Source organism: Emydura macquarii, unplaced genomic scaffold, assembly GCF_026122565.2.
Source record: "Emydura macquarii macquarii isolate MOO-44397 ecotype Brisbane River unplaced genomic scaffold, CSIRO-AGI_Emac_v2 contig_2636, whole genome shotgun sequence".
NCBI lineage: Eukaryota > Metazoa > Chordata > Testudines > Chelidae > Emydura > Emydura macquarii.
The window spans coordinates 23540159-23552905 of NW_027132773.1; the positions used below are offsets into that span (position 1 = coordinate 23540159).

The 12747-nt window shown below is 41.9% G+C and overlaps 1 protein-coding gene across 3 annotated transcripts in view; it reads right to left on the bottom strand.

The window, feature by feature from the left end:
- CADPS2 (calcium dependent secretion activator 2) overlaps positions 1–10853 on the bottom strand; it is a 501284-nt gene extending 490431 nt beyond the window's left edge. For all 3 annotated transcript variants that reach the window (XM_067564292.1, XM_067564291.1, XM_067564293.1), the window contains exon 1: positions 9963–10853. In XM_067564292.1, the coding sequence (XP_067420393.1) occupies positions 9963–10295 (333 nt within the window). In that variant the 5' untranslated portion in view covers positions 10296–10853. The remainder of the gene's footprint in view (positions 1–9962) is intronic.
- Between the last annotated feature and the right edge of the window lie 1894 nt (positions 10854–12747).

A 12747-nucleotide genomic window follows, 5' to 3' on the forward strand; every position in this document is an offset into this window, starting at 1 on the left:
AAATCTCTAATGACTTCTTTCTAGCTCAAGTTCAGAACTCATACACCATTCTTATTCCCCTTGACCTGTAAGCCACTTGTGAGCCCATCTATCATACTCTTCTTGAAATTTTGTCCTCCCTTGACTTCTGTGACTGTCCTCTCCTGGTTCTTCTTCTTCTGTAATGGCTCCTTAGGATCCTCCTTATACCCCCTCCCATTTTCAGTAGTGTTCCACATGGCTTGATCCTTGGTCTCCTTTTGTTCCTTCTCTCTGGGTAATCTCATCCATAAACACAAATTCAACTATGTCGTCTATTCTGATGAATCACAGTTCTACTTCTATACTCCAGACCTGCCTTTCTGTCCAAACTAAAACCTTAGCCTCTCTCTCTTACAGCTGGTTGATGTCTAGCCACCAGCTCAAGTTCAACATGGCTAAACACTAATCTTTCCACCCAGGCCCACCCCCACTTTCCTTTCTTGATCACGGAGGACAACACAAGCATCTGCCTATCACTCAGACCCACAACCTGGGTATCATCTTCAAGTCATACTTTTCTCTCTAGAGCCTCACACCCAGGCTAGGTCTAAATCTTGTCGATTCTGTCTGCATAACACCTCTAACTTTTTCCATTCATTCAAACAGCTAAAACTTTAATCCAGGCTGTCATCTGAAATCTCAACTATTGCTACATCCTTCTTTCTGGCCTTGATAAATACAACCTTGCCCTGCTCATTTCCATTCAGTGAATAGTGCTGCTAAGATCATTTTCCTAGCCCGCCACTTTGAGCATGTTAGCCTCTGGATCCCTCCATTTGTCTTCACTTTCACAACCCATGCCCACCCTACCTATCATCTCTCAATCGCTATAATAATAAAGGCACATTACTGAATTCACTGATCTCACTTTTTTGGAAAGAGCATGTCAGAGTCTGATCCGAATTCCACTGGCTTTAATGGAACGACTCTTAAGTACAGGCATTATGAAATTTCTAGAAAAAAAATGCAAATGAAATAGTGCAAAAGGTTTTGCACAATTGCCCCACTGATTGTAATAAATAATGTGCTGGTTTAAAAACAAACTCAACTCAATTTGTATTTTCGGTTCTCACACCTCCTTTAATTCTCCTTCTGTCCCCAGTTCAGCAGAACACTTAAGTATGTTCTTGAACTTGATCACGTGAGCAGTCATGCTTAAAGTTAAGCATTCACTTAAATGCTCTGCTGAATTGGGTCTCTAACAGCTTCAACACAAATAGCAAATTCCACTTGCCCAGAGTATGTAACAATTCCACTGAAAATTCCACTTGCCCAGAGTATGTAACAAGCTCTTTCAGGCAAGTGCCATCAACTTCAACAGAACCTAAACTCTCTTTCAAAAAAAGTTTCTAGCCTTATGATAACCAAGACAACCTTCAAATTGTGAACTTGAGCATAAACTGATGCAATCTGTTGCACTGCACACAATTCAATGGCTCCTCATGCATTCCCCCCCCCCCCGACCCCAAGTTGTATCAGAGTGAGAACTGACCAGAATCTAGTCCTTCTTCACAGCTGCTTTTCAGAAAAATACTGGAATAAGTGAGAATGGCAAGAATTTGGTCAATTTCAATTTTCTGTTAGCATTTCCAGGCATAAATAGGCACTAGAACTAGTCACAAGAGAGGACTACCTACAACAGACACCGAGGGAAAGGTAGTTTAGCATAGACACCTTTGTACAGTAGCCAGAAAACTCATGTAAGGTTGGAGTAGTAAACCCAAGCCCATCACAGCAACCAGGAGACTTTGGGAGGGGTCACATTGCAAAGACTCCTCCCACATTTTCTTCTAACAACCACAAACTATGAGCGTAGGACTGGAAAGTGAGGAGAGGAATGCTCTTTTCTCTTACAGAGCTGGACAGTGGTTAAAAATCTGTTAGACACACTAGCCTGAGCCTCATACTAACACAGCCTTGGTCTACACTTACCTCTGCGATTTGGCAGCAGTCAATGGGAGTTACGCAAAGTACGCAAAGAACTTGCGTAACTCACGTCGACTGCTGTGCTTCTCTTCTGTGCGCCGTCTTCACTGCACTGCGCCACTTGCAGGGGTGGATTAATAACATCTACTTCTGGATCGACTGAGCGGGTGTTCACTGACCGCTCAGTTGATCCAGATAAGTCAAACTGATGGCGGCGACCATAGAGATGTTATTAAACATAAAAAGGCAAAAACTGACCAAATTAAAAAGCTTGCAATTGTGCAAGTAAAACATACAATAGTTGCCAATCTTCTAGCTCGCCAGGCCTATCACTCTTTGCATTTGATACCTTACCAATGTATTTGGTTTTTTTCTAGCACCTAGACTATTATAAACTGTTGACCAAGCCACAAGTGACTGATGCTGAGCTGGATAAACAGGAGGGCCGTTTTACCTGACAAAGTTCTGCTTTAATCACCATTCTCTGAAATGGGGCCGGACACTGCTTGTCACTGGCTCCAATTGCTATTAAACAGCTTTCAGTATTTCTTCAGCCCCATCCATGGCTGACATCCATCGCCCTGAATGAGTAATTTTACTAGTGCAGACAAGTCTAAGAAAAAATTCTAAAACCCCAAAGCCTTTTTTGATGGACAAAAAGAATGAATTTTTCAGTAATGTTAGCACAACACAATTGAAAAGCCTTTAAACACATGTGAAGCCTGCATCTTGCGCATTCACAGGGCTTATCAAATCATGGTATACTAACTGGATCTAAGAAGACTGAAAGTAAATAAACATTTTGCCCATCAAGATAGGGCCGTGGGTTGCTTGTAAAAGATAAGCCTCAGTTTCATCAAAAATAAAAACATGGTGGGAAATCATTTTAAGAGCTGTAATTTGGGAGTGTTAGCTCTCCCTGAGGGTATAGAGAGAGAAGATCAATGTTGCATTTTACCTCTCTTGATAGAAACCATTTCTGATTAAGTTTGATCTGCCTTGGCAGGGAGCATGAGAATTCTTTGCAATGTACTTCTTCCTCTGAATTACCTCTTCAGTCAACATCAAAATTGGCTTTGTGGTTACTTTCACATTTACCTGTACTTTGGTCTGAGACCATCATATGAAGGAGGCCTGGAAGCATCAAAAGAGATAGTTTGCATCAGGGGGGAAGAAACATTTCCAGATATTGCTGGGGCAAAAGAGACCTAAAAGTAAAAATCTGACAATACAGTTTGTTCCCTGGGGATTGACACCATGGTTTTTGTTTCTTGCTAATTTTTTCCTGATAGTTGCTTGGAGATTTATAATAAATTATAATAATAAATTTTCTATTAATGATAAAATCCAAGAAGAATGAAAAAACAGGGGAAAGGAAGCTTGTGGGATTCAGCTGAGAATGAATTATTGAATTCCACGTTCCCTGCTTTGAGTGGTAATCTGTGTTTCTGATGTACTCATTTGTGGGTTTGTTTGGTTATGTCCCCACCTACCTAATTTGCAAGTGAAAAATACAAAATGTCAGTCATATACTATTTGGAATAGTTTTTTTTTTTTTTGCTTGTTCTGATTCAGACTTTAGACTGATTTAATTTTGGTTTTAAAGCAGCCAGCTAAATTAGTGCCCATTCTTTATAATCAGTTAAAGTCATTGTTTAATTAACAACTCCTGGTGATTTATGACTTCATATCCTGTATTGGAATATTTCTCTCTTTGGTTTTAGTAAGGTTTTTCTTACTGATTTTTTTAATTTCCCCCCCTGCTTAGATTTCTACTGTATGTATATGTTGATTATTAAAATAAAATTATAAATATGCAGGAAAAAAGCCATGGTGTGATATCCTTTCAGGCACTGAATTTTAACACTTTACAGTCCTCTGTTTACTCACAAACTCTCCTCCTGATGCATCAGCCAGACAGAGAACATTCCTCCGGCATGTAGTCCATGAATAAAATTGAGCACTATAATTGTCACACAGCCTTTCACCACTCAAGTAGTACAAAAATGTATTCATGGGAGCAATCTAATCCTCATGGAGTATGCATTTTTAAAAACAGAATTCTTTCTAGACTGAAAACAGTTTACAGAACAATCCATTTCTGTTTACATACTTTATTCTATGATCTTTCTGAATATAAATTGACTCAGCTGTATATTTTTGGGGGGATGGGAGGAGGGGCTGGGAAAGAAGAAAGGCATCAGAATATACTTCGTTGGATTCTCAGGAACAAAGAACAAAAAAAATAAATCACAATTTGCTTTAGACTAGGCTTCATTGCTCATAGTAAATGGAACGCCACATTCAATACACTTATGTACACTGGTGACACATTAACAGTCCAAGATGACTGGAGAAGCATGTGGTTGAGTGTTCGCAAAATATCCACTGGAAAGATAGTGCCTTAACCAGAAGGCTACACTGATAGTCAGGAGGCCTATATTCAGCTCTGGCTCTGCTGAAGACTTCCTGTGTCAACTTGAGGGGGAAAAAAATCATTTGATCTCACCGTTCTTCAACTTCACATCTGTAAAAATGAAGGTGATAATCCAGCCCTCCCTCACTAGGGAGTTGGGGGAGAATAATCAGATGCTCAAATGCTACAATGGTGGCATGTACATTGATAGACAACAATGGAATGCAGAAACGACTACTGAAACTTTTCATTACCTCATTCCCTCTTCTACAATAAATTTGGCATGATCTACCCTAATGTTTATTTACACATGACATTATGTATGGAATACACTCAGCACTTCTAGCAAAAGGTTGCAACCCTGTCCTGATCCCTTGAGGACTTCCTACCTGTCTGTGTTACAGAGCCTCCAACTTAACACTTAAACCTTTTTAGAACATTTGACCATTATTTTAACTGTTGTCTCAAGCAAAAGACAGGTCTTGCTGATCTTGAATGGAGTACAGAGGCTGAGCACCTTAAAATGGACCACTCCAGAAGTATTTTTCTGTTAAACATTTTTAGAGAAATTGAGACGTTTAACATGGATTCTTCCCCTTGCAATTTGCTTTAGTTTAGGGGTAATTAGGCAATAAAAGGATGGGGTGGTAGGATTCCACCTAGAGCCAGATTATTTAACATTGATCTGCAGGATTATGTAACATCTATTTAATTGCTATTTTTCTTACATATCTTCTGCTTAAATAAAATTAAGGGATGAAATTACAGTAAATTATACAATCAAAAGCAGGTTACTAGATTAGACGAACCATTAATCTGATCCATATGGCAGTTCTTATATAAAACACTTTAATATTTTATTTTACTTTTTGTTTCCTGTTCATCATAAACCAGCTGAACTCATTTCCTATTGCACAGGGGGGGGGGAAAAAAAAGAGAGTAAATGCAAATCACGCTTAAAAAAAGTTTGAGTTCATTAATACATCAGCCTATAAATTAAGCATTGTGGTCTCAGGATGCCATAGAAAGAGTTTCAATGCACTTTGTGGGTTTTTTTTGTTTGTTTGGTTGGTTTTTTTTAAAGTCATCTCCTCACAGATATTGTTTCCGTTCAGACTGAGGTTGTAGTTTAATATGTAATTTCCGGCATGTTCCCTACTGGATAATATATTCCACATTACAAAAAGTAGCAAACAGTCTGGCACATCTGGCAGCATTTGCTCAGCAACATACTAATACTGAATTATCAGAAAAAAAAATGATCAAAGACTAATAAATTATCTAACCTCTTTTTAGTTTATCATCTTCAAGAGTGCTAGAAGCCTTCAAGCAAAAAGATTCCTGATAGTGCACAGCTTCAAGAGCTCTCGTCTTCGGGAAGACTGAGATGGTGCCAGCATCTGGAGTTTTTCTCACATGTAGATCACTGGCTCAAATCCTTCCCAATCATTAGTGACCACAAGTGGACACCACATAAACTGTTTAGTGGTCTATGTTAAATGACATGATGAGATGGTCTCAGTCCAGTTCCCTATGGACAGGACCACAGAAATCATCATTCCAAGTGACACTAAACATCTGTAAAAGAGTTCAAGGATGGTCTTGTGGTTGGGGAACTGTACTGGGACTCTGGAGATCTTGGCTCATTTTACAATTCCATCACAGATTTCCTGTCTGACCTTAGACAAGTCACTTAGAGAACTGAGAAACAGACAATCTATTTGTAAAATGGGGATAATGCTGGTTTTAATCACAATCGTTCCTTCTAATCTTAAAAATCTATGACTCTCTTAGTCAGGGCTGAGGTACATTGGCAGGATCTTGCACACTTGCTATCCAGGACATACAAGTTGTGGAGCTTTGCACAAGCATGATGTTCACTTGTAAACACGTCTGGATTTCAGACACCCCATTATTTAAGGCATATAAGGCCAGAAATCAGAACATTCTCCAAATGTGAAAAGGGAATGTGAGACAGAGCCACCCACCTGGAAGTGAAGCTTCCTGAGGTAACTTGTCTCAGAAAGAGATCTCTTAACACACTATCAAAAGAGAGCATGTTACAGGAAGGATAGGAAGAGAGTCTAGAAGGTAAAGAAATAGTAAGGTAAGCAAAGCCCTACATATTATTAACAACTAAATTAATCAGCTTGTGTACCAGGAGAAGAAAGGAATAAATACAGCAGGAGCTGTCTACAGTATTTAGCCTCACACATAAAAGAGCAGCCCATTGTACTATATATTTCAAATAATAAAAAGGAGATCAATGGCATTTTCAAATAGGTTATCCAATACTCTGTTTTAAAAGTGACAACATTCCAAGCTGTTTAGTGGCTCTGATTATCAATATCCAAAGAGTTCAAGATGATGTTTGATTTTCCAAGTGCACAAATATCTAAAGATTTTTTGGACAAGAAAGAAAATTCAAGAAAATTATCAAGATAAAATTTATATCTAAATATTCTTTGAGGAGTTATTTATTTAATTAACATATGAAGTTTTAAAAGGTTAATTTTGAAATAGATTCAGGATTATTTCAAATTATGGGATTTGTTTGTGGCAGAGTCAATGATTTTCATGTTTGGAAAACACCTAGAACACTGTGGTTCCTACTATAATCCAAGTAACGAATGATAAATTAAATGAACAATTTACATAGATTTGTAATTTGAAATAACTGAATGTATGGCTAACTCTTAAATTTGTCCCTAGTACAAAATGGGATATTGCTTTCTGTAATGTTCCAGACAGCATTGTAAATGATGATGAGGCTTGTACTGAAAACAGGTGTGTTTACAATTCAGAAAATTCCTGATAAATAAAACAGGCTTCAGCTGCTCAGCTAGAACAACAGCTCTACAGTATTTTTAAGTATGTTACATTTACTAGATTATTATAACAACAACATCTGATAGTTGCTTACTTCTAATAGTTACGGACACTGAAAAATAGCATATTTTTCTTTCTTACAAAAGCACGAGGTTTTTCAGGCTGATTAAAAATATAAAGCATAAGTGCTGGAACTGGGAGTGCCGGGGGAAGGGGGGGGGGATTGCTGCATCACTAGCTTGAAGTGGTTTCCATTATATACAGCAGGGGTGGCCAAACCATGGCTCATGGCCCTTTTTCAGTTAATGTGCAACTGGTGAGTCCCCTGTTCTCCCCTCCCCCCAAATTCTCCACCTACCAGACTGCGGTGAGGAGCTTGGAGCTTGGAGCTTCTGCCCTGTGGCAGGGTGGTCAGGCTAGAAGATTCTGACCCATAGGGAGGTGAGTATCAGGGAGGTCACTAACTTTGGCCACCCCGATATGCAGGGTTTACAGTTTGGTTCAATGGCTCTCAGCATCCCCACTGTAAAAACTGTTCCAGCACCCCTGCAAAACATCATTTTAATTCCACAGTTACATTCCTAACGCAAATGAAAGTTTGTTCCATTTTCATTACTGTACACTGAATGTCAAGTGTCACTTAGAAGTGAAGACTACAGATAGCATTTGATTTGAGGTGAGATGTCAGTTTGGGTGATTTACAGCTCAATGTCTACACATTAATCCAGCAAATATCATACTTTTACATTGGTTGCAATACTGGTAAGTGCCTTATACTGACCTCAGAAATCCTCAAGCTCTTCTTTCGCACATGCCTTTAACAACAACATGTATATGGTTCTGTCTTGGATCATCATCATCAAAACACAATTAATTTAAGGGCTGAAGTCAATAGGAGCAGCAGGGTGCTTAGCACTTTTTAAAAAAATCAGGCCACTTATTTGGGTCCTAAATATGGATTTAGGAACCTAACTTTAGGCACTCATTTTTAAAAAATCTTGACCACGGGTTTCTCTGTTTAAATAAGCAAAATGTAATAAGATAATTACTACAATATGCTATTTTCTTGCTGTTACTATCATCACAGTATATTGGTGCCGACTGGATTTTTGTGACAACCTCCCACCACCTGTATCAGTCATTCATACTGATACCCTGCATAATGTCCCCAAAACCATAAACACTCAAACTAACAGTTTACTAGTCTTCACAGCTACAAGAGCCCCACCATCAGAAATAACAAAGTGGAATTCAAACCATTTTGTGAAATAAATAAATAAATACATTCTGAAGTATATGAAGACTTGAATCTGTATAAAAGACAATTCCCAGACAATCCTCCTTCCCAACAGCCATTACATATTTAAAAAAGTTCAAGAATTGGAATCTAAAGTATTCTGTCTGGAAATTGAACTTAAAAAGATTTTCTGCATCAGCCTCCAGAGAAGTCATTAACAGGAGTTTGCTTAGTGTTCTTCTGGAAATTGATTATGACATACATACAGAACCAAGTGAAAAATTTCAAATTTTAAAATAAACTTTTCAACATCTGAGCATTTTTTGAGCAACTGAAGAATCTAAGAGCATAGCGTAACATTCTATCTTGGCAGCCTGCCCCAGATATATTGCACAGCAAGTAAAACTTTGCTCTACCTTTAATAAAAGGCAAACAACCACATGTTATTGACTCCCTGAGTTGTTAAGACATTGTCTCTCTGTATCTGGAGTCTGCACTGAAACAAAATAGATGTATTGTCTCATTCACAAGCAATTCCCCTTTGTATTATTTCCATGATTTATCTTTAGGTGTTATACATGGTCAGAACATTATTATTTGCATGAAATACCTTTCAGAGTGTACTGTTACTTTAATATCTGTTTTGCCTCTCAAAGGAGGACATCTATCATACCCTACCAAGGCTGGACTAGGACTTCTAACAAGTCTTCCATTTTTTACTATAAAATGATCCTATATATCCATATTTGACACTGAAGGCTGATTTAACTGTCACCCTGAAAACTTATACTTTGTGAAACAATTTTCTTCTGTTCCTTTCTACACCCACTAAAGCCAACGTTGTTTTTTTAAAAATGCCCTGGAACCTACTTTAGTGAATATCTGATGCAAAAATAATCCTGTTAATCCTGACACAAACTACATTGATTCCCCTTGCAGACACATCTGTGAAAATTAATAATTCCGTTGAACGACAGCATTTTCTGCCTCCCAAACGTTCAGAGGCTCATTAAACAAATGTCTACTAAGGAGATCAACCTGTTGAAGGAACCAGAGATGTGCCCAGCCTAGAATAGTCTGAACAGACTTCTGCATGCTCTGTTAGCGAGCTGGAAATTACTCTCAGCAGTGCGGTGTGACCCACTGACACAAAAACACTTCACTACTGAATCGATCAGTGCAGAGCCTCGGACGAAAGGTGGGGAGACGATGTGCCGCAAGCCCGGTCTCGGGCGTGCTCAGAAGTAGTTATGGGCGATTTAATACTTCAGGGCAGTTCAGAGACTTGCAGCGGGGTCCCGGGGAGTGTACCGTGACTGAGCAGGCACGCTTGGCTGAGGCTGCCAGCGGCGATCAGCTGTTGCTGCTACCACCAAGAAGGGGGTCGCAGTGCAGAAGAGAAACCACAAAGAGCTCACGGACTATCCAGCGGCGAGGGAAAGAGCAGAGGCGCAAGGGGCGCGTGGGGGGCAGCGCCCAGCAGCCAGGCATGGGGGGGAGGGGCTGAGGGGACCGGTGCCCGCGGCGACTCACCTTCTGCTGCCTCCGGGCCATGTCCGTGGGCTGCTTGGCGTTGAACGGGTAGGCGATGCACCTCACAATGAACACATACAGCTGCAGCCGGAGCCGCTTCTCCCTCTCCTCTTTCTGCAGCCTCTCCTGCTCCTCCCGGCCCTCGCTCAGCACCGATGGGCTGGGGCTCGCCGGTCTGGCGGGGCCGCTGCCCTGGCGCCCCGGCTCCCTAGTGCGGGGATCCCGGTTGGGAACCGGCAGGGGTCGCGGCGACACGTCCACCTCCAGCACCTCCCGCCTCTCCTCTTCCACCAGCTCGTCGGACTCCTCTTCGCTGGAGGACGGGTCCAGCATGGTGCCGGCGGCAGCGCAGCTCCTGCTTACGGACGGGCGCGGAGCGAAAGGAAAAGCGGCGCGCACCTTTCCGGACACGTCGAGTTTACACACCGCCTATTTCCCAGCCGCTCCCGGCTGGGAGGGGGCGGGGCCGGGGAAGGGAATGGGGTCGAGCTTGGGTTGCCTTGGGAATTGCTCCGGACCGCTCCTATCAGAGCCCCGGCCGGCCTGTCACTTCTCTCCGTGCGGTGGGCGGGCTGGCTCCGCCCGCCGGCGGCGGCTGCCGCGCCGCACAGGTGGGGAACCTGTAGCGCCTACAACAAGCAGCACGTGGGACGGAATGTTAATGGGGCTCCGCGTTCGGCCCGGGCTCGGCGCGCGGCGCTGCCTTGCCTGTCGCTCCGCTCGCTCCTGCCCTGCCCTGTCCAGCACTGCTCAGCCCGCGTCTCCTAGAAAGCAAAAAAGATGAAAGCCGCCACCACCACCACCACCTGCATCCTGCTGCTGATGTTGGGTCCCGGTGTACAAGGGAAAAAAAGCCCTGCCACCGGTACAGCAGCGCCGCAAAAACACGGATCCGGCGCCTAGATCCTGGACCGGTCCAGCCAACTTTCGCCTTCCCCCAGTTCCGCTGGCTGAATAGAGACTGCAGCCGCTCCTACTCCACCAAAAAAAAAAAAAAAAAAAAGACAATCCCAACCCCAATGCAACAATATCACAAAACCCCGGATCGAGCACTTAATATTGCCACTTTTCGGGGGAGGAGGGAAGTAAATGGGAACACTTAATCGCTATCATGGGGAAAATAGGCAAATTTACGATCATTTGCATGTGATCAGAAATGTAAGGGTTTAAAAAAAAATGGTGTGTGGTTTTAGTGGGGGTGAAGAGCCCTTTGATTTCCCAAGTGAATATCTCCTATTTAGCTTCCTGACACACACAGCCCTGTCAGCAGAGTGAGATTGGCGAAATGTCACCTACAAAGTAAACTGCCGAGGCAAATAGCCAAAATGAGACACCTTTCACGGTAGCCTGTGCAGTGTTCAGGATATTCACTGGGCAGTTGCCAGGGCTCTACTGGGTTCCTTGATCTTAGTGCCTCTTCTGGGGGCTTGAATATGTTCCTGTGCGTTGCTAGGTGCCTTTGAGCTTGTCTCCTCCTTAATTGGGGGGAAATAATAAATCCGCTAAAGAGCCACCTGCTTGTGACAACAAAAGGAGACCACTCATAATAACTTGTTTAGATCTGTGACCCTCCTTTCTTAGCTGAGGAATGAAATATTTAACAATGCTGACATTTAAATTTATGATTATGATTACTGGGCATCTGAGTTAGCATTTCACTGAGATGAATGGAGCAGTTCAAGCCTCTCAGTGCTATTGCTCCAGGCTCTTTTAGAATCATCAAGGTTCACATTTTTGAGGTTTTCTTCCCACCCATAACAGCTAGAGACTTTTTTAAAGTCTATATTCTGGAGAACAAAATAGCTCCTTCAAAGATGTTTGCATGCTTGCTGTTTTGGAGTCCTACCTGCCAGTGTAGCTCAACAACAATAGTAGCATAACCCCTTTGCAAAGTTTGTGTGACTTCCCTCTCTTGGAGCTAGTCCACATAGAAAATAACAACCAACTTTAAGGAGCCCGTTAAGTTAACTTATTGGAGGGCTGGCTGCCATAGGATATTGATATAGACTAAACAGCCTTTCACCTGTAGGGACTGGAGGTTGTTTCTATCTAATGGATGTTTGGTGGCCTTTAATAAGATGAGTTTGATAGTGTTTAATTCCAGCTTCCACTTCACAAACTCACCACTTTGCTTTGCTCTAATCAATAGACTCATTATAGAGCCCTGGATGGGCCCTGGAGACTGAGTTATTCGAGTTGCCCCTAAAGGAGGAGATATAATTTTCAGTAAATACTACTGTCTTTTTTATTTTTTGTTGTTGTTAGATAGTAATATTGCCCTTGTACTCTGCATTTATTTGATTGTACTATGCATGCCCTGGATTATATTAAAGCAATTATTTGCAGAATGGGCTAGCCTATTCTTACACATAGAAGCTACCATATTACGTTAAACTAGAATGCACTACCAGTCCAGTACGGTAAGCAACGGCACAGTGCCAGATTAAAGAATTTTGGGGCCCTATACACTGTAGAAATTGGGACCCCACATCTTTACTCAGTTTTGGCCTGGCCACTCCCCACTTCCTCACCATCATGACTAAGGGGTGGCCAGGACAAACCTGAGTGATACTGAGACTCCATGTACCAGATCGTAATGCCACTCACTCAGTTGGCCCAACCTCCCCACATCATGACAGATGCAGTGTTGCAACCCTATGTGCTAGGTCACACCACCATCCACACAAAACTGGTGACCGGGGGCTCCCCTGAGATGGGGGCCCAGTGTAAATGAACCAAGTACACATTGGTTAAGCTGGGCCTGCGTCTGCAGATATTATAGACT